The sequence below is a fragment of the Euprymna scolopes genome, chromosome 23 (genome assembly GCF_053919585.1).
Source record: "Euprymna scolopes isolate OS-2025 chromosome 23, ASM5391958v1, whole genome shotgun sequence".
In the NCBI taxonomy this organism is placed as follows: Eukaryota; Metazoa; Mollusca; class Cephalopoda; order Sepiida; family Sepiolidae; genus Euprymna; species Euprymna scolopes.
The window spans coordinates 11,758,287-11,781,625 of NC_136504.1; the positions used below are offsets into that span (position 1 = coordinate 11,758,287).

The 23,339-nt window shown below is 33.4% G+C and overlaps 1 protein-coding gene across 1 annotated transcript; it reads left to right on the forward strand.

Moving 5' to 3' along the window:
- The first annotated feature begins 12,807 nt into the window (after positions 1-12,807).
- LOC145245751 (RYamide receptor-like) lies at positions 12,808-17,474 on the forward strand. The gene has a single exon (XM_080107350.1). The coding sequence runs from the start codon at positions 12,948-12,950 to the stop codon at positions 14,001-14,003; it is 1,056 nt and encodes a 351-aa protein (XP_079963476.1). The 5' UTR covers positions 12,808-12,947; the 3' UTR covers positions 14,004-17,474.
- Positions 17,475-23,339: the final 5,865 nt, after the last annotated feature.

Sequence of the window (23,339 nt, forward strand, 5' to 3'; positions counted from 1 at the left end):
GAAAACAGAAGACAATTCCATAGGCATGCAGTTCTAAGAAAGAAGCTTTGTTCATGGAATCTACATTTAGGTTTAGGCACAGATAAAGAGTGGGGGAAATTATTGATAGTGTTTTCAGCTAGACGAGTGTTTCTTGTGAAAGTTTGGTGAGGGGGGACCATAGATTGAAGCTCAGTCGAGTATTTGCCATGAAAATAACGATAAAGCAGAGACAAACTCGCAACATCTCTTCTGTGAGATAGAGGTTGCAGAGAAGAGAAAAGGACATCTCCTACGAGGATACGCAGTCTATTTTGAACTCTATCAAGGCAGGAGAAGTCCTTTCTAGCAGCTCCTTCCCAGATGTGGCAACAGTACTCCATCCACGGACATACCTGGCTCTTATATAGATAGAGAATTGCATCAGCAGTGAGATATCCACTGGATCGATAGAAGGATCGCACCATTTTTCCAGCAGCCTTGGCAGCAGGTTTGATGTAAAGATAGAAGCTTCGTTTTAGATACATTAAAAGTAACCAGTCACTCCTTTCCCCATTGTACCACGTGCTCAAGATCAGAGGAGAGAGAATCGGAGAGAACTTGGTCGTTTACGGTCTTAGATGTGCTACCATAGATGGTAGTGTCATCAGCATAAATATCTATGAATGATGTAAGGATGTGATTTGGAAGATTATTAATGTAGATCAGGAAAAGAGTTGGGCCCATGATGAACCCCTGAGGGACACCAGCATTAATATTGTGAGCTTCTGATTTTTGCCCCTCAACTACTACTCTTATGAATCTGTCAGAAAGAAATTATTTAATAATTGAGAAGACATTTCCAGCTATACCATAGCTAGAGATCTTGTGAAGTAAACCTTTATGCCATACCCTATCAAAGGCCTTAGATATGTCAAGAGCAATTGCCCTAGAAAGGTTGCCTCCGTCGAGAGATTCGCTAATCCTATGAGATATAACTGTAAGCACATCTGCTGTAGATCTAGCAGAATGGAAACCATATTGTGTGTCACTAAGAAAGTTATTCTTGCTGAGATGGTTGATTACTTCTCTTGAAGAAATTTTATTATCCACTTCTTCCCGTGGAAGGTAATTCTTCTTAATCAATTAGCCGTTACTATTAATCAAGGAAGAAAGAGAAAAATATGAGAAATAGAATTTATTAAATATGATATCAAAAGAAAAAGTTTGTGACCTCTATGGGGCTGCCAAAAATGTCCATCTGGCTTACAAGTGTTCTTGTAGTAGCAACCGAAAGGGGAGAGAGTGAAGGGAAAGAGAAGGAAAGAGAGATAGAGAAGGAGGAAGAAAGAAAAAAAAAAGGGGGGGGCACTTACTCGAAGCTTCTGGGCGCCCTTTTTCGGGTGGAACATTTAGAAAGTTCGTTTGTTGGGGGCTTTTACTTTCTGAGTTTGTGTTGTTTAAAAGTTCTTTTTTGTCAGTCCCCTTCCTGGAAACTCGTTTCCGTAGTCCTTTTTGCAAAGGTTAAAATTCCATGGAGGCAGAATATTTTTGAGTTTTCAAGTGTCTTAGAATGTTTTAGGGATGAGCGATCACCTGAATTCTTAAATACAGGGCATACTGATGAGATTTTCCAGGGTATTGGAAAGCAATTATCCTTAAGACAACGTTTAGACAGTTTTGTAAGTATGGGCACTAGTTCTGGTTGAAGTTGGAGTACTATAACTGGAGTACTATACCGTCAGGATCGGTTGCTTTAGTGGAATCAAGGTTTTTGATTAACTTGTGGTTTTTATTTAGCATAGCAAGAAATAATAAATCGTATTTTTATTGTGAACATACTTTTTTTTTATGTGCACACACGAGCAAAAAATAATAAATTAATAAATCGTGCGATGTTTGTGAGAATGTGAAAATGTTCTGGCATAAATGCTATGTTTGTAACTTGATATATATTTTTAAAAAGTCTGATAGGATTTAAATTAAAACATGTAATGAAAAGCAGGAGAGAGAAATCTTTCTCTGACTGAGGCAGAATGTCATTTTTGTAGAAAAATGTTTCTTTACTTCTTTTTACAAAATGAAAATGTTGTTTTAATCAGTTCCATGAATATATCTGATGCAACACAAAGTTATATATTTTTTCTTTTGGTAATTAATCCAGGGAGATTTATAAGCTTTAGGTGCATGGCGTGCAAAATCAAATTAATAGTTTAATGTCACGAGATGGAGCAAGCGGTTATGGTTTGTCCTGATCTGAACTGTTGGGTTTCGCACAGTGCCTTTTTATATGCTTTGATCGGCTGCAGGAGAAAGCTATCAGAAAAAGAATTTAATAAGTGTTTTCTCTGAACGCTAATTAGATAATAAATGGGTACCCTGTCACGTGTTACTGCCAAGTACTATGTCTGTGCAAAAAGGCAAGTTTTAGTTTTATGCCCGCAGAATTTGCGTGGGTGCCACTTTAATGTCTCTGGCGTGTGGTTTTAGATTACATGATGACTTTTCTATTATTTAAATGTTTCATTTACTTCCGAATAAAGTTATCCAACAAATCAACTGGTATGGAAGCCTGTGATTATAGGTCTTACAAAATATTATTTGCATCAATATTCTATAAGGACAATCCCATCTAAATACAAATTGCTCAATATACAAGATAGCACAATTAAAGCAAATTTTAGTAATTCAATAAATTTAAAGTTTATGACATGAAATGGTTAAATTTCAAATCAAAAAATTTTTATTATTCTATGTAAGACAAAGAATACATTTGAAATATTATATCTCCTTATCCTATAGGATTTCGATGTCTACCATCTCTTCAGAGGAGAAAATATTAGGAAATAAATATAATGGTTTACACCTTATTTTCTAAAACCAGTAAGACATGGAAAATCACAATTAAAAGTTTTTTAAGCATTTAAATATCATAGAGTAAGGGAAGTTAATGAAAAGGATATTGAATTTTACATCCAATGCACATGGTAAAATCCGAAGTGAAGGTCTTTGGTAGCAGTGAGGTAATGGGATCCAATCTGCATTTTGAGTAATCCATGGCACAAGGTAACAGTCCGAAGTTGGCATATTTTCCTGGTTTCTTCTTTGTTTATATAATGAGTCTGGTAAATAAATTATTATATAGTGAATCTGGTTATTAATAAACATATAATTTTCTTTTATACATTTATAATATTTTATATAATTATAGTATATGAGTTTTTTAATTTATATATATATATATATATACACACACACACGGGGCAGTTAAAAGCTGGGAATAAGATCGATTCTTTAAGAGGAGACTTATCAGGATAGTGCAAAGTTTGGTACTTGTACATTTAATCAAGACATTAAAAAATGAAAATATCAACAAAAGGTTATATTGTACATATCCGTTTTGAACTGAAGATCTCTGGAAAAAAAATTTCACTTAATTTGATTGTGTAGTTTTTTTGTTTTTGTTTTTTTTTTACAGCAGAAAAACACGTTTTTATGACAGCATGTTGAAGGTAGCCATCTTTGAATTTCTTTTTAACACGCCACGGGTAGATAATTCAGTTTAAAGCTCGACACTCCCTCCCCATCTAAAATGCTAGCTGTTCTTCCTAAAAATTGAAACATGACTATCTTTCGCTCGATATTATAACCAACTGTTTTTTCGCTGAAAAAAAAAAAAAATTAAGTGAAATTTTTTTCAGAGAACTTCATTCCATAATGGATACGCACAATATAACCTTTTTTCGATATTTTCATTTTTTGATGTGTTGATTAAACTGTACAAGTACCCAAATTTCAACAAATTGCTTTGGAACTTATATAGAGTATCAATAAATTAAGAAAAATAACAATATCAAAATATATACTAATGTATATAGAGTTATTCGTTTATTCAATAAGGATGATACATCAATTAGGGGTGCGGGATAAGTGAGAACTATTTATATTATGGTATTTCAAAGCTTAATTCTTATCACAAGAGAAGAGAAGATGCTAGGTAACATAATAGGGATGCGACGTCTATCGATAGTTGCATTAGGAGCGAAATAATTGTGCAGCGAGAGATAAAATATTGAAACTGTTTGGGAGAATTAAAGTGATCTGTCATCTTTCAAGCCACTCCAAGCATATATTTCCATTAGCAAAGATCATACCCCAAACCATAACTCCTCCTCCCACCTGTCGTTTGTTCAGTACAACAGGCTCACCCCATCTCGACCAAGTACACCATGAAAAGTTGAAACGCTTCTCATCAGTAAATAGAACCTTCTTAAAGTCAACATGCTTTGTTAACCACCTTTTAGCACTCTCCAGTCTTGTTCCTTTGTGTTTTTTTGTTAGTGTTATTTTTTTCTTAGCCTTTGCATACTTCAAACCAATCCTATGCAGCGTTCTTTGTACTGTTCGGACTTTTACATCCAATTTATATTTCTCCTTCACTTTTCTTGCTGCAACTTTTTCTCCAGATGTTAAAAGCCATGTCACAGTCCTCTTCATTCTCCGTTCAGTCCTCTTGCCAATTGATCTTTTCCGTCTTTTCTTCTTTTTCCGCTCAGAGTTTGTCTTCAGCATGTATTCAACCATTGATTTCGACAGCTTCAAATCCATGGCGATCCTTCTGATGCCAAGGACATCTTCCTGCTTTTTCCGTGCCAAAACAAACGACTTCTTTTGAATGCATTTTACCTCATTAAACTTAATTGTTTTGCCAGTAGAATAGAACAGATAATTTATTCTAATGATGATAGCTAAGTGTACTAGCAGAAAATTTGCATACAGCAACATATACATGAACATAGCTCTTAATAAAATAAGATTTTTTGTTATGTCCAAAAAATAGTGTTGCACAAGTTTTTGCAAAAATCACAAAAAACTAAAATTATCAAAGCCAAACTAAAAAAATGATTGCACTAGTAGTGGATTTTTACTCCGCAACTCCAAAGTTTTTGGCACTAGTAACCACCTTGAGATACTTTTTCCAAAGTGTCCGAAAAATATTGTCGGGCCCCTGTATGTATTAATGGAAGGGGTTTACTTGAAATAGAGGATTTAGGCTAGGTCCATATATATATATATATATATATATATATATATATATTAGTAGGAGTATCGGAATTACAACTTAATATTTAAATGAAGTATAAATGATTAGAAATAATTAATACAATAAAAGAATAAAGGCCACAGAGGATTCGAAAACTCGCGAAAGAAAAAGTAATTTAATAAACCAGTGTTCCAATAGCGCTGGCAATAAGAGGATTCGAGGAAGATTTTTTTTTCACGCAGTAACACCAAACAAAAATAAAAAAATAACTCTGTTAATTGATTTAATAAAAAATTAACCGGGTAACACTTTCCTCAAATTAAAACATTCCTCGAATTAAAAAAATATCAAAACCAGATAACCACAAGACAAAAAACTATAAGCAACAAATTGTGGTGGCCCATCTTACCGAAAAAGCTCTAAAAGAAAAAAAAATTATTAAATTCTTAATCTTCTTATTGTGTTCAGTGTAGTGGGGGATGCCCTTTTCTCTTCCCTGCAACCTCTCTCCCACAGAAGAGACGTTGCAAGTTTATCTTTGTTTTATTGTTATTTCCATGGCAGGTGCTCATTTGAACTCCAATCGTTGGTCCCCCCTCGCCAATCTTTCACGAAAAACGCCCATCTAGCTGAATCCACTGTCAAAAACTTTCCTCACTCTTTATCTATGCCTAAATCAAAACGTAGATTCCATGAACAAAGCTTCTTTCTTAGAACTGCACGCCTACGGAACTCTGTTCCGTCTGCCTGCTTCCCTCCTGACTACAACTTGGATGTCTTCAAGTCCAACGTAAACAAATTCCTGATGAACCCCCCCCCTTAAGTAGACACTCTAAATATCCACACTAATGTACTGTACTTACAATAACCCTTATCCCTGAGTCGCTTCCGGGCCTTGATAAGTGGTGACCCCATTATAAAAAAAAACAAAAAAATCCTATTTTCACATTTTGCTGCCTTGTTCTTCCATAACAAATTTCCTCCACTAGTCTGTTCTACCTTCCTTCTACCATTGCTACATTGCCATTTATGTTTCCCTCCCACTCTTGCATAATGCCCCACTTGTGTCATTTAGACTCTGCCTTCCTACCACTCAAGTATGTATGGACTAGCTGGCCGCCTGGCATTTCCCGGTCGTACAATACGCTTACAAATAATATTTTAATTTTTGCAGATTGCGTATGTATTGTTATAGAATCAATCCTCTATTGAATATTATATATTATGAAGAATAATTTGCCCACTGAACTAATTCACAAAAAAGTATTAAAACATAATAATGATAATGTCGTTCATCAAATTCCGTCTGTGTTTGTTTACAATATCACGTCAGCTGACATTTGGGCTTGACGATCTTAAACATAGTCTTTCCTCTGTCATAGATAAAAATTATTCTTTTTTTATCTATAAGAGAGAAAAGCCCTTTTTAAGGTCGGATTTGTTCGATTTTCGATGCATATCGAATGAATTTCTATACAAAACATATCTAAGGACACTGCCAGACATATAAATTACCTTATTGCGAATTTGCAAAAGATAAGTTCAGTTTTTTTTTAACCTATGAGGAAGGAACTCACACGCACGAGCGCGCACACACACACTGGTTCAAGCCTGCCTGCCTACTACCTTTTTTTTTTTTTTTTTTTTGCTCAACACACATCTCCAAACACCCTGCCAATGCCAGGCAACGTCGGGCATACAGGCTAGTATAATAATAAATATGAAATCTGCATTAATAAAAATACCATATTTAAGTATATTTTACGACCATGCTATGCCGGGCAACCAGCTAGTATACTAATATATGCACATACACACATACAAATTTACTGATACTAACAGTTCAACCTGGCTTTGCTTGGGCCTATGTGCTGTTCATAACTTTATGTGCATGTGTATACATATATTAAAAGTTTGACTTATATCCAGGTAACCTACATCTAAAATTTCAAATGTTTAGACCCAAAATTGGCGGAGAAGTTTGGTAGAGTCTTCAAAGGTCAACTATTTCAACCTTGAAACTTTTGCCCAAAAACTGATTACAAAGCTGCATGTCTGAATACCCTTCATGTTAAATTTCAAATGTTTGAACCCAAAATTGGCTGAATAGTTTGCTTGAGACCGCAAAGGTTAAATCTTTTGAACTTTAACTCTTTGGCAGCCAAATTTTCGGCCAAAAATCGATTAAAAAGCTTGCCATATGTCTGATTACATTTTATATAAAATTTTAGATGTTTAGATCAGAAATTGGCTGAGTAATTTAGTAGAAACCGCAAAGGTCAGTTTTTTCAAAATTTTGACCCCTTAATATTTATTGTTTTGCGTTCAAATCAAATTAAAAAGTTTGATCCATGTCCCAGTAACCTACATCTTAAATTTCAAGTGTTTAGCCCTAAAATTGGCGGAGGAGTTTGGTAGAGTTTTCAAATGTCAAATCGTTGAACTTTGACCCCTTGACAGCCAAATTCCTGGCCGAAAACTAATTAAAAAGATTTTTCCAAATCCCAATACTCTTTATGTCAAATCTTGAGTCTGGAGACTGAAAATTGACAAAGTAGTTTGGTAAGGAAATGTACACAAACAGAAACACACACACATATACACACACAGACAATTTCACTCCTATAGACATATAGATATACACATACACACATACAAATATACTAATATATGCACATACACACATACAAATATACTAATACATACACATACACACATACAAATATACTAATACATACACATACACACATACAAATATACTAATACATACACATACACACATACAAATATAATAATGCATACACATACACACATACAAATATACTAATACATACACATACACACGTACAAATATAATAATATATGCACATATACACATACAAATATACTAATATATACACTTACGCACATACAAATATAATAATACATACACATAAGCACAAACAAATATACTAATACTAGCATTTCAGCCCAGCGTTGCCCAGGTGTTTGGAGATGTATGTTGAGCAAAAACAAAAAAAACAACAAAAAAAAACAAAAAAAAAAATAGTCAATTTTTTTTAACTTTGACCCTTATTATGATCCCTTAACATTTATTGTTTTGGGCTCAAATCAAGTTATTAAATTAGATCCATGTCCAAGGAACCTATATCTAAAATTTCAAGTGTTTAGACCCAAAATTGTCGGAGGAGTTTGGTAGAGTTCTCAAAGGTCAAATCGTTGAACTTTTACCCCTTACCAGCCAAATTTCTGGCCGAAAACCGATCACAAAGATTTTCCCAAATCTCAGTACTCTGTATATCCAATTTCGAGTCTGTGGTCATAGAATGGAAGATGAACATAGCTCAGGGCAAGTTGTGAGGAAAAGGTCTAGGAGACTTGCATGCTGACTGTCAGTATTGGGCACAGGGGTGGGTTCACAAACAATCTGAGTAAGGTTATAAGCAATAGAGAAATCGTGACAGAACCTCCCCTCATCATCTGTCTTGTTTGAGTGGGTTAAACATTCCATATTGTGAACATTGAAGTTGCCACAGACGTGAATGTTGGCCAAAGGATGAGCAAACAGGATGTGGTCAATTTTTTTCAGATATGCTCTTAAAGATTTGTTTGTTCCTTTTTGCCGGTAGCGGAGGTGTGGAGGTCTGGGAGCATAACAGTCATGTTACATTGTTCCAACTACTTATCTTCTAACATTCTTTCTGTTTTATATTTCAATAACATTGTAATATTATGCAGTGTTATCATTTGTTTTACTAGCTCTTGGGTATTCTGACATTGCCCGGGAGTTTTGTTATGTGAATTCTCATTTAACTTGTTTCGGCGTTACCTGTCATCATTATTTCTATAAAAAGAAAACTTAATTTAACCCAAACAAAGCACAGTGCCACTTAGATGTAAAGGATTACTATTTGAGGCAAAATTTGTAGAGATACTATATAAGAAGTAAATAAGTTCTTCATGAGCTGTCCCCTTAAGTAATCCAATTTACCAAATTTCCATTACTAACAATTACTATGATATTGTCCCATTGACTACCATACACTCATTAACCCTTATCTTCGAGTGGCCTACAGGCCTTGATAAGCAGTGCCTCCTTTGTAAAAATTTAAAAAAATTGTGAAGTGATTCCTACGAATCAAATGACTCTAATTGCTATGCACTTTCTTCCTGTGTTTCGTTGGAATTCGCTTTCCTCCTTTCTCCCCAAAGCAAGGAAGTTTTCACAGAAATGGATTAACTCAAAATATTCCCAACCAATGAAAATCATTTAAAACGTCAAAAACTAACACATATATGTGAAAGTAATAAGCCAGTGCAAATTTAGAAACGTCTATAAGAACGGGTCAACAAAGTCAGTTTTCTCCAGAATTATCAAGTCGGCTGCACTTTTAATATGACTCAAAAAACGTGTTCTTAACACCGCCCCTCCGTTCTTTGGTCAGAGAAGACAAAAAGGACTCAATGACTCATATACTAGCCTTATCCACCTCACACACGCATTCCTACACACTAGCAAGAGTCACACACATTAACAAGAACAAGGTAAACCAACACACACACATAAACAATGCCACGCTACCAAATACTCACAGAAGTATATCACTTGGTAGCTTCCTTTAGTCTTGACAGACTATGGATAGCCACTGTAAGGGTGCCTGTACATGGAATTTTTGTGGCAAGAGTTGCGCAATCTCCAACCACACCATTTCTGAGTCGGTATTGTTAAATACCAGTGGCAAGTGGAGGTTCAGGATGATTGGAAACAATGCCAAGATAAATGGAGAGCACATACAGCACCTAGAATTTCCAAATGGTCGCTCATCTGGTACTAGCCAGGCTCAATGTTGCTTAACTTCAGTGATTTGATGAGAACTGGTGTGATTATGTCGTATATAATACTTACACACGCATATTCACGCTATGAAGATATTACAGTTCTGAATTTTTTAGATGAGGGCTGTTTTTTTATACTACTTGTTTGGAGCGAACTATTGTTCTCATCTTGAGTGTTATTTGTGCAATGTTTCAGTCAGTGTAGCCTTCGACCATCGTCAGCCATGAACAATTCCAAGAATACAAAAATATCTACGTAACCAGTAACTTTTCTCCTTTCTTTTCCAAGACAACCAGAACATGCCGGATGACAGTCGAAGGCTACACAGACCAAAACGTTGCACAAATAACAGTGAAGATGAGAACAATAGTCCAATCAAAACAATATGAACAAATTAATGTATGCATTTTTTTTTTTTTTTTTTTTTACAGGGAAGTCACCACTTATCAGGGCCCAGAGGCTCCTCGGGGATAAGGGTTATTGCATGTACAGTAATCAATGGGGCAATATCGTAGTAATCGTTAGTAATGGAGATTTGCATTATAAGCCTTGTGACTACTAACCCAACCTTTTTCACTAAACGCGTGTTTGCATAAATGAACATTTACTCCAAATAACTTTTATATTCTTATAATTTGTATAAAAATGTTTTGTTCTAAAATTTCATTTTCTCCAATTTTCAATAATACTGTCTGCTACCTTCTATACTCTTAATGTTTTATTTATTTCCATTTTTATGCATGCACGCCTTCATTTTCATCCATTTGCTAAAAAACATTTATATCCAACTTAAATTAAATGTTGATGTGGTTCTTGGTAATACCTAAAGATGCTGTCATCATTTGAAAATGGCCTCTAACAAAGCCAGGGACCATACCACATTAATAAAGAATCATTTTAATTAATAAATCTTTGATTTTATTGCCTTCTATCTTCAACCCATTCACCTTTTTATATATTTATAATTCTTTTACTGCCATTTAATAGACAGGAAACTCAAAAATCAAAGAACTGGTGCCCAAGTGAACTGTGAAAAACTTAAAATTTACTAATTTATTTATACTTAATTCAATCAAGTCTTTCAAAATGTCTTAAGTTTTTTAATACTTTTTGAAAACATCGTTTGCCAGGTTTGCCAATGTTGAAGGATTGGACACAAGTAAAATAAATTTGCATTGCTTTTTTTTATGTTGTTATGATGTATAGATTTAAATTATTACTGGTAGTTTAAAAACAGCAAAAACTTTTTCATTTTTTGCCTGAAATACAAGCAATGGAAAATTAAGTTTAAATATACTTTTTTTTTTTTTTAAGAATTGCTTTTGGAATCGGAAATTATGCACATTTTTTTTTTCTGATTTATCGATTAGTCCCAAAAATGTTAAGATATTTCTGATTCCTATTTTGAAATGGAAAATGGAAAATATCTGACTATATGGAGTAACTGTTCTAACATCAGTTTTGTGATTGGCCCCAATAATGTGTAACATCGGCCCCGCACAAAGTGCTGGTACACGCCCAATATAAATTTGGAGACAATTTTCGAGTACTTAAAAATAAAACAATGTTTTCCTCTTATTCAATGCCTAAGATAAGTGAGGCTCTCAAATATTGGGATGATGAATGCAATGTCCTTAAAAAATGACAATATCTACTTATAATGCAAATTATTCCCGGATACATGAAGCAAACATTGTTTTTGTTGTAAATATATGTATCCTATTCCGATTTCCTAAAACTGTAAACACCAAAGCAGATGTTGATGTTATCATTTTACAAAGAGTCAGTAAGATGTAAACCCTCAAAACGTCGAGACGTGAAGGATTCTGCAGTTAATTAAAATTCTCTCTTCCCTAAACAATACATAATATATTATATGTACACAATGGCGAGAAGATAGACTGGGACCATATTGGATATTGTTAATATTCTTTAATATTTTTTGTGAGGAATTTTCCAATGACAGAGGATACAAACGCACACACACAAAATCTACCATCTTGTCAACTTAAAAAAAAAAAAAGAGAAAAGTTTGTTTTACTTGTTTTGATTGGACTATCGTTCTCATCCAATCAAAACACGTAACAAATAATTAGTCTTCATCTAAAAAAATTCAGAACTAAGAAATAGTTCCCTAAAACATTAACCAATGGACGAACGTTACAAGTCATATGCTCTTCCAAACTTTGTTTCTAACAAACAGCAATTTCTTATTATTTGGATTCTTCGAACCAATGTTCTTATCATGAGCATTATTTTCACAACATTTTGGTCGATGTAACCTCTAACCTTCTTCAGGTATATTTCATCAAACTCTTGAATCTTCCTGTCAAATTTGGGAATCTGCAGAGAATTTCAAACGGAACCCTTTATTTAATTTACAAGGATAGCATGCTCTCGTTCCATCAGCCATAACTGGTTAGAAGTCTTCAGTAATTCGCATTTGTATTTGTGTCTGTGTCGCCCACACTGAGGATTGAACCGTCTAACCTCCAGAAGTGTGTAACTTTTACAACTGAATTTTACCAAGTACTCTATCTTGTGGTTAATTCTAGTACGAACTTTAGAAGCCTTAAACTTATTTTGTTTTTAGATGTAAATAACAGTATTTATTACTAAACACACACGCACACATACATACATATATATATATATATATATATATATATATATATATATATATATATATAAATTCAGTACAGTAAATAATGATTTTCTGAATCTATTTCGGTTTGGAAAAAGAATTCTCTGCAATTTAAATTTGTTTAAAATAAAAACCTTCTGAGATCTTAGAAAGTAAAGTGAAAAATGTACGCTCCAATATACATATATACATACAAAAGACTTTGATAGTTCTCAACCACCCTTCTCTTTTCTCTCTCTCTCTCTCTCTCTCTCTCTCTCTCTCTCTCTCTCTCTCTCTCTCTCTCTCTCTCTTTCTCATATACATATATATATATATATATATATATATATATATATATATATATATATATATGTATATATATATATACATTCCTCTGAAAAGGACACTTTTAAAATAGGAGTAAAAGGGGTAGGTGCACGTTCTTGCGTAAGAGATAATTGCACTTTAATCAATAACCAAACATGGCCGACCTCAACTCGACCATCTTGGAACAATTGGCTGAATTCAACCAAGAGTTTTTACGCTACCGCATTCCTGCTTTGGTTTTCCTTGGTCTTATGTCACTGCTCGGAATTCTGGGTAACGCATCTGTGATTTACATCTACGGATTCCATCTAAAATATAGCAACCTTCATTTGTTTATCACCGTGCTCGCAGTATCGGATATAATCAGCTGTTTCATCTCGATTCCGATGGAGATGTACAGCCTGTCTGTTTTCTACGACTACGCATCAATTGCTGCCTGCAAATTTGCGGGTTTCTTCATGTTCGCCTGTTACATTTGTTCGGTGCTAATGCTACTTCTCATATCGGTGGAGAGATACGTGAAAGTGTGCCGCAGCACGGGAACTCAGGTGAGTAAGAAAATGGCCAAGATTCTGTCAGGTGCCATCTTCTTTATCTCCACTCTGTTGGCAGTGCCAGTGCCCGTATTTGCTGGCACACATGTGTACACTTTAGACAATGGCAGGCTCGTGCAGAACTGCAGCTACTACATTGAGATGGAACTTTATTACTACTGTGTCGGATTCTTTGTCTTCTTGCTGTGCGTCCTTGGTGCAATGTCTGCTTTCTATTGGCGGGTCATAAAAACAACCCGCTCACACGTGGAGTGGTCTCAGCAGAGGAAGGTGAAAGTTAACGCAGATGTGATCAACAACGAGTTACAAATGCAGAAGTCTGCAGCTGAGACAAAAATTCTGCAGCAGACGAATCGGACTGTTATCTGGATATCGGCAGTGTATGCCGCCAGCTGTGTGCCCAGTTTCCTCATCGCTGCTGTGTCGAAATTCTTCACGCATCGCAAGCCCGAGAGCCCTGTCAATTTCCTAATCTTTTTCATCATTCAATCATGGAGTCTTAATTGCACCCTTAATCCGATTGTATACGGCTTCTTAAACAGTAAATTCCGGACAGAGTTTTTCACCCTCTTACATCTGAATTTGGGGAGAACAAATTTGTCTTCTGCAGAATCATTGGAAGAATCTAATAAGACCTGTTCCACTGCAACTAGTTAAACATTTATTGCCTCCAGATTTTATTCTAATTAATCAAAACCTCTCCCGCCCCCAAAATTGCAATTCTTAAAAATGTCAAATACACTAGTATTGGGACAATGAATCAGAAACAGGAAAAAATCGGAACATTAGTTGGTATCAGAATTGGAAAAATCTGTGCCTATTTCCTGATGCCAAAAAACGATTTGTTTAATTGTATTTTTTATTTGATTTTGTTTAAAGCAAACTGTTGATAGTAATGAAAAATAATGAAAATCTTTTGATGTTTAAACTAACAGTAAAACTAAAACCTAAATATCATCCCTCGAAAATGTACTTTTACGTTTGAGAAAATATCTACACATTTAACGGGTGTTTTTATGGTAATCGTGAAAAATAACAAATTTTATGGTTAAATATTTAGAGATTTATAAAGAATTGGAATCAGTTATTGTATCGGAATCGAGAAAAATATTGGAGTCGTCCCATCACTAATATATATATATATATATATATATATATATATATATATATATATATATATATAAACTACTTCATTTACTCACATAAAATTAATATACGAAAGTATAGATTTATGCGTAAACTTTAAGTATTTACTTAAAAAGTGCTCAATACGTAGGTAGAGCTAGTTAGTTAGTTATAAATATGGCGATTAAGCTACACTGAATATTCCACATTTCATCCACTCTAGGATTCTTCCTCTAGGCGCATAAGCCTGAAGAATCCTAGAGTGGATGAAACGCGGAATATTCAGTGTAGTTTAATTGCCATATTTATAACTAACTAACTATATATATATATATATCAGATTTAAATCTAGATAAGATGCCCACACGATTTTGCTATAAAGAATCCTCCGATTTAATGTCGTAATTACTATATAAGTTTTTAAATACAGTATTTATTTGATAGTTAAATGTTTTGATTTCGTTTGTAGTTGATGGCATCCAAGTCATATTTTTTTTTAAAGCTTTTGAAATCACTACTATATATTGGGTACAATATAATAATCAATAGAGAATTGGCTTTATAATAATGAATACAAAATCCGCATGAATTAAAATATCATATAGTATTTTACGACTGGGCAACGCCGAGTGGCATACTAGTTTGTACTAGTGATACGACGATTCCAATATGTTTCCCGATTCTGATACAATTACCGATTCCAATTCTTTTAAAATTTCTAAATATTTAATTAGATATTTGTCGCTTCTTTAAGTTTTCAAATTACTATAAAATTCTTGTGCAATACCCGTATATATTTTTTGCAAACATTAAAAAATACATTATACGATTAAATCTTTCTAAATATTGTTTTTGGTTTCCTTTTCTTTTCTTTTTTTTTTAATTTTGTAATTGGTTGAAAATAATGAGGCAACTAAAGATTTCTTTTTCTTTTTTTTTAAACAAAACCAATTTGTATTAGTCGTTGTTATTTGATTTTTTTTTCCCCCATAAATAATTATAAATAATAGTGGACGATTGGTAAATATTATATAGAATTTTACGACCGGACAACGCCGAGTGGCATACTAGTTTGTACTAGTGATGGGACGATTCCAATATGTTTTCCGATTCTGATACAATTACCGATTCTGATCCTTTTAAAATTTCTAAATATTTAATTAAATATCTGTATAAGAAAGCCAGTACAGAAATAGAATAGTTTTAAAATCCCACTCCCATGTTAATAATGACTTTCTAAATGTTACTATTTCGAAAACCATTCTTAACATGGTTGGCTTTGTTAACTATTTTGTGTTTTCCCTCTATTAAACAATGTTCACATCTTTCATTCTAATTATAAAATTTGATCCGTTACTGGATTGATTTGTTTTACTGTAAAAAGAAAAGCCAGATAAAAAAAAATTACAAAAATAAAAATCATTATTATTATTTTTATTGTTATTATTCTTATTACTATTAGCAGCAGCAGAACCCATGGAAATTCCATGGTAGTTGAAAATTTTTTAAACATATAAATAAAATGAATAAAAAATAAAACAAGACAAATGACGAATTTAAACAAATTTTTCAGCAAATTCTTTCTAACCTTTTAAACCTAAGAAGAATTGATTTTAAAAATTTAGATTTTTTTTTCAATGAAAATTCAACACACAACACACTGGGTTTTTTTCTGGATAATTTTTTTTATATAAATTATAAAAGAACATTTGTCAATTCACTTGCACATTTTTTTTTTAATTTTAAAAAGAAACTACGATAAAAAAAAAAACTTGCAGTCTACTCTCAACATATTTTTTGATTATAAAATAAAATAGCCAATTGAAACTGTAAAAAGACAGCCATGTTTTTTTGTTTTTTGTTTTTTTTTTTAATTTTGGAGAGGAAATGGTTTTAATGATTTTTAACTAATCGACTACAAAAGGAAGTAATTCGTTTCTCATTAATTAATGTTTGCGATGATGATGATGCTTTTTTTGTGATACTGAACTTACGGAAAAGTAAATTAACATTTACATAATAATAATAATAATAATAATAATAAATGGCAAATTTTTAGATTAAAACCCTCAGCTAAATCAACTTCCAAAAATTTAATTTTATTATTTTTGGTGATTACATGTGAACATGTTAAAAAACTTGATGAAAAATATAAAACAATTAACTTAGAATTTAAAGTGGAAAATCAGTTTCATGTAAAAATGTAATGTAAAATGATAATTTGTGGACCATTCTCACTTTTTAGACATTCAATAAATTTTTTATCACTAACCCTAAATCCGATTGACAAATTTGTAAAACTATGTATAATCACTTTAAAAAAATGTAACCCTCCCAAAATATACTCACAGAATTTATCTTCCATAGAAAAATGGAGATTTTTGGTTTACTGTTCTAGAACAGTAAAATGTCTTAGAAATATGAGCTAATGTTAAATTTATGTGTGAAACTGATCCCCCACTCGAAATTCTTAAATAAATCGTTATATTTATTTTATTTTTATATAAATATCAAATGTTTATCAATATTTTTTTCTTGGCAAAATGATGTATTTGTTCCATTAATTTGTAAATATTATAGTCATGAAATTATCAGTGCTTGTTTTCGTTCTTTTTTTATTGCTTTTTTTTGTGCAAATTATAAGATTTGTCGTAAAAGAGAATAAAGTTATTATAGCTCTACAATCTGTGCTGATTCACTCAAACATTTTTAGGCGACTACAGATAAGTAGAAGAATAACTTATCTTGCCATTGGTAACATTTATTTGTTATATTTTTTACCTTTTTTTTTTTTTTTTGGCTTATCTGATAAATCCCCAAATGTTGATTTATATATGTATAATAAAATAAATAAAACAAAGGAAAGCCTGGCCAAATAGTTGTACACGTTTCTTTTTATTTTCTCTCCTGAAGAAGAGATACTACTCTCGAAAATTAGGGACATCAACGCCTACCATCTTGTATGAAAAATATGTTGTCAAATAAACGTAATATTATTGACAATTATTGAAAATTTCTGCTAATATTGTCATTATTTTTATATAACAACTTGTGTTCGCTGTGTTTCCTATGAACTGCATTGAGATAGCCTTCAAACACAACTCCTTTCACATATATATGTATATAATTACGGCACTTGTGCATAAGTACACTTTTTTTGATTTTCAGTTGGGACAATATGAGAGTGCATACCAGGGACGGAAAAATGTATTTTCAGGACCAAGGATTTTTTTTCATGAAGTCAAAATTCTGAAATTTTTAATGGACTTTTTTGTTCGCAAGTGCGTAAGTACCATAATGGCTTCGGATTCTATTTACTTTGAGTGCTTGTTAAGATAGAGTCGAGCAAACAAAGTAAGGTGCTTGATAGAGACGACAGATTTATCTTTTAAAATACATTGTTTTAAGCCAAAGCAGCAGTACTTACTTAATTGTCATGTCGAAAATAGTAATATATCCAAAAATTACGAAAATTCATGGAGTAAAACAACTGCTATTGTGTTTTTAGTTTTAAAAAAAGTCAGCTAAAACAAAACATCAGACATCGAAGTGGCGAAAAGGGAGATAAGTATGTTCTCTGTATTCGCAATCTTCAAGGTGTTCACATCTACGAAAAATGCAGTTTCCCCCAATTTTCTGTAAAAATTACTTTTAACTGTAAATAATTTTCTATTCAATAAATTTTTGTAATTTTTTAATATATTATGATTTACGACATGGCAATTAAATTATTGTTTTTTGCATAAAACAACAAATTTTTAAAAAATCGATTTGTTGACTCTATTTTAACAAGCATCTTTAGTTTTACTTTTTGCAAAGATTTTCTACTTTTATGTTATGTAGATTTATTATTTTGTTAAAAAAAAAAAAAGGAAAAGATGTTTGTACAAAGGTGACAGATCGATTTTTTTAAATAAAATTACAGAAACAGGGGACAAAACTCAGATTGCTTATTTTAGAAAACATATTAAAGATTATTTTCAATTTTTGCTTCTTTTTCGTTATTTATTTTTTTATTTAAAAAAAAATATTTTTGATATAAATTTACGAAAATAGATTAAAGTTTTTGCTTTTTATTGTTTAACTAAAATGAACTGAGCTATATACAATCTCCTCCTACTCTCTATCTGTGCCTAAATCTAAACACAGATTCCACAAACAAAGCTTCTTACCCAGAACTGTCCGCTTGTGGAACACTGTTCCGCTGGCCTGCCTCTTGGTTGAATACAACATAGTAGCCTTCAAATCCAATGTAAACAAGTTCTAGTTGAGCTGTCCCCATAAATAATCAAATTCTACACAATCTACATCATTAAAAATTACTAAAATACCACCTTACATTCGTTAACCCTGATCCTTGAGTGGCCTTTGGACCTTGATAAGTGGTGACTCCCAAGTAGAAAAAAAAAATACTACTTTTGTACTTATTGTACCGCACTAAAATAATATGGTTATTATTTAGAAAGACATTCTTAATATGGGGAGGGAAGGGTGTCTTGTAACTATTCCATATTTTCACCTAACAATTAAATTTTTAAAAAATCTCCCTTGTTTCACGATTTATCTCCCTTGTTTAATCTGTTGCTTTTCTTTGTGCAAGCATCCAAAAAAATTCAAATTTTAAAGAAAAAATAATTTTTTCAGATGTAAAATGGGAAATATTTTTAAGAGTCAAGAATTTATTTCTTTTTTAGGTATGAACCTAAAAATATATTTACCAAAAATAAACTCTCGGATGAAAATTGGGTGCTGGTTGAGATAGAGTCGATAGATGAAGTTTTTTTTTATTGCGTTGATATAATTTGTATCAAATAAAATCCTTCTTCATGGAATTTTTGGTGTCAATTTCACAAAGTCTTTTGATAGTTTTCAGCATGGTAAGCTCAGGAAAGCTCTCAGAATGCATTCGACTAAAACTGCATATCAACCCTTTTCAGGTTATTTCATGCCGAATCCAGTCATTTTGGAAAAAGGTTTTATGCTTCAAGTTCTTTATATCTTCAAATATTTATTCATAGAGTTTGGTTTAGTTGTTTTGTAGAAAGCTTTTATTCTTCAGTCACTAGTTTGTTGTGTTTGATTTGGTTGTCTTCTTGTAGATTTTGTTGCTTTTGTTCCCTGCACTGCAGAACATGTATGAGTTTGCAATGGGGAAAGGAAAAGGATTATATATTAATGTTTGATACATTTTAAGTTAGAAAACTAGTCAGGAAGTGGAGGAAGGAGAAAAGAAAAGAGGGGAAAAGGTAGGCTGTTTTTGTTGTTGTTGCTTATGTTTTTGCAGAACATGATTAAGTTTTTTCAAAAGGGAATAAAAACAACAAAAACAACAATGTTAGGTGCATTTTATTTCAGAAAACCAATATCTTCAGACAACCTGATCTGGTAGCACTAGAAAAAAATCTAGAAACCGACCTCACACGTGTGTGAAGGTTTGATGAGGATGGGGACTAATTAATCCTTTTTTTGCCAGTTCCTTCACTTAAACTTATTAACATACCTCACAAATAAGCCAGTTGTGTCCTCAACAATTTTCATTGGTTAACACATTCGTCCTATTACTGTTTCCGGAAGATAAAGGTGGTCTAGTGGTTAACGACATGGACCTATGACCTGGGTGTCCCAGGTTCAAATCCAGTTTGTTTTAAAAATCACTTGCACTTAGGATGTTGGCAACCTTCACGTAGTTCCTTTTGTAATCCCCAATGTCTTTCTAGAAAGAATTCTGACTAGAAAAATATCGGGGAAACCAATACCAACAACAGAATCTTTGGATTCATACAATATGATGATGATTGATGTTTTCCATTTTAAAGTAACTCTTCCTTATTCTATGAAAAGAGACAAATTCCTCACCTCTATTACTCCCCTCCCCCTCTGTTATTTGCTCCACACACTTTTTTTCACCCAGCCCATTCCTCTCTCTGGACATACACACACACACACACACACACACACACACAACTCAAATCCACATACTGTGAACAAAAAAAAAAAAAAAGATTAAAGTTTCCTTTACATGATATCAAAAATCATATTTAATTATTGATAATATTAAATGTAAATGGTTATTTGTAAAGAACGGCTTTTTTCTAAATACATGAGCTTATACCGATTTAAAAAAAAAAAAAGAAAACCTTTATAGGGGTTTGTTAAGTGTTTTTCAAGTTTTAGCATACATCCATACATACGTTTGCCCTATATATTATTTGTTATTTTTATCGCTATACAACAATCATGTTGACACAGATTCCTATTAGATCACCAAAGTTGAGCATTGTTGAGTCTGGCCAGTACTAGTACGGCTAACCATTTTAGTAATACCAAATGTTCTATGTGCTCTTAAGCCTGGAGAGAGATGAGCACTGCCAGGCTATTCTTGCCCAAGACACACTGCATGAAATAATGCAGTGACCTTATAAATCCAGAGGATTAAGTGTTGGAAAACGACCCCAGGAAGGGAAACGTTCGATGGGTTGCACACACGCAGATAGATTCGATGTGAGAAATACGGGACTTTCCGCCATTGTCTATCGGAATGCATAATTTGACCCAGAAATATGTGAAAGGATATCGATCAAAGGATTGAAACAATAGATAATAGGAAATATCAAACATTTCAATGTGAAAAGAATGTTTATAAATCGTCACAAAGAGAAAGTGAGGCAGTTGGTCAGAGAGAGAGAGAGCAAGCGTGATACATTTCTTCACCGCCAACATCAACACCCACCTCATGCACCTTCAGAGATGTCAAAACACTAGTAATAACTAGGGTTAGGACAACAGCATATTCTTTTCATTGTTTGGACTCTTGAGTGTGTATTCGTTGATATTTTATACGCTTTTATATAAAGTGATATGGTTCTCTGTTGATTAACTGTGTTGGATATATACTCGAGAGTCAAAACAATCAAAAACAATATTCTGTTGTCATAGCCCTAGTAATAATTTTAAATCCAAAGCTGAGTTTTGGTGTGAAATAAAAACAATATATTTTCTTATAGATCAGCTGTGTTGTGTTTTATTCACCGGCTGCGACAAAAGTAAATTTAATCCTTTATGATCTGAATTACGATACAAATGATTAAAAAAATATTTATTGCTAATTTTAGTTAGTTTAAAGGTTAATGATACTACGATTGTCTTCAAACTGGAAAATTTATGAAGTTCAATACTTAAACTACTACTGAGAATTTTTGCATTTCATAAATTTACCTTGATTATTATCCATAGTGCTTGAAAAAAGTATATTTATGACAACAAACGAAATCATCACACTCCCTGAGGCAGATGGCGGCATAATGAATGTAAGCAATGGACAGTTGCAATCTGGAAGTATCTGTCATCTACCCAGAAAACACTCGTCTAGCCAAAACCACTATCAATAATTTCCTACACTCTTTATCTGTGCCTAAACCTAAAGTCCATGAACAAAGCTTCTTTCTTAGAAATCTACATCTGTGGAACTCTCTTCCGATTGCCTGCTTTCCAGCTGACTACAATCTGTCTTCAAGTCCAACGTAAACAAGTTCTTGATGAACCGTTCCCCTAAGTAAACCGATTTACAAAATTCCCACGACTTATGTTTACTACGCTATAATCACATTGACTAATGTATACCCATTCACCCTTATCCTCGAGTGGCCTCTGAGCCTTGATAAGTGGTGATTCCTATATATTATTTATGCAGTTATATTCATTTATTTACGACTGAACGAAATTGTTAAACCAGGTCATAAAGTGTTAACAATTGTATAGACTGGAAAGCGCTTTTTGAACAACCTGATAATATTTTTTTTTTTTTTTTTACAAGTCACCACTTATCAAGGCCCGGAAGCCACTCAGGGATAAGGGTTATTGCATGTACAGTATGTTGTATGTTAGTGTTGAGATTTCATAAAGTGTCTACTTAAGGGGGGGGAGGGCGGTTCATCAGGAATTTGTTTACGTTGGATTTGAAGACATCCAAGTTGTAGTCAGGTGGGAAACAGGTAGACGGAACAGAGTTCCACTGGCGTGCTGTTCTAAGAAAGAAGCTGTGTTCATGGAATCTACGTTTTGATTTAGGCACAGATAGAGAGTGGGGAAAATTTTTGACAGTGGCTTTAGCTAGACGGGTGTTTTTCGTAAAAGATTGGCGAGGGGGGACCAGAGATTAGAGCTTAGACGAGCACTTGCCATGGAAATAACGGTAAAACAAAGACAGGCTCGCAACGTCTCTTCTGTGATAGAGAGGTTGCAGGGAAGAGAAAAGGGCATCCCCCACTAAACCATAAAGTCTATTTTGTACTCTGTCAAGGCAGGATAGGCTGTTTTTGGCAGCTCCTGCCCAGATATGGCAGCAGTATTCTATCCTTGGGCGTACTTGACTTTTATATAGATAGAGAATTGCATCAGTAGTGAGATATCTTCTGGAGCGGTAGAAGGAACCCACCATCTTTCCAGCGACCTTGGCAACAGACTTGATGTACGTGTTCCATTTCAGATCAGGTGTAAAGGTCAAACCCAGAAACTTGTCAAAACATTGAGCTTCTCCTAGGCGAGAGCCATCCATTACAATTGATGCCAGATGGGGATCAGAGCGTTGATGGTGTAAAGATAGGAGTTTGGTTTTAAATGCATTAAAGGTAACTAGCCACGTCTTCCCCCACTGAACTACACGCTCGAGATCAGAGGAGAGAGAATCAGAGAGAACTTTGTCATTTACAACCTTTGATGTGTTGCCGTAGATGGTCGTGTCATCAGCATAGATGTCAATGAATGATTTAAGTATGTGTTTAGGGAGATCATTGATGTAGATCAGGAAGAGAGTTAGGCCCAGGATGGACCCCTGAGGGACTCTAGCATTAATACTGCAGGCCTCTGATT

What these genes read in the sequence shown, in the direction of transcription:
- LOC145245751 (XM_080107350.1), top strand. Translation starts at nt 12,948, where the DNA reads ATGGCCGACCTCAACTCGACCATCTTGGAACAATTGGCTGAATTCAAC.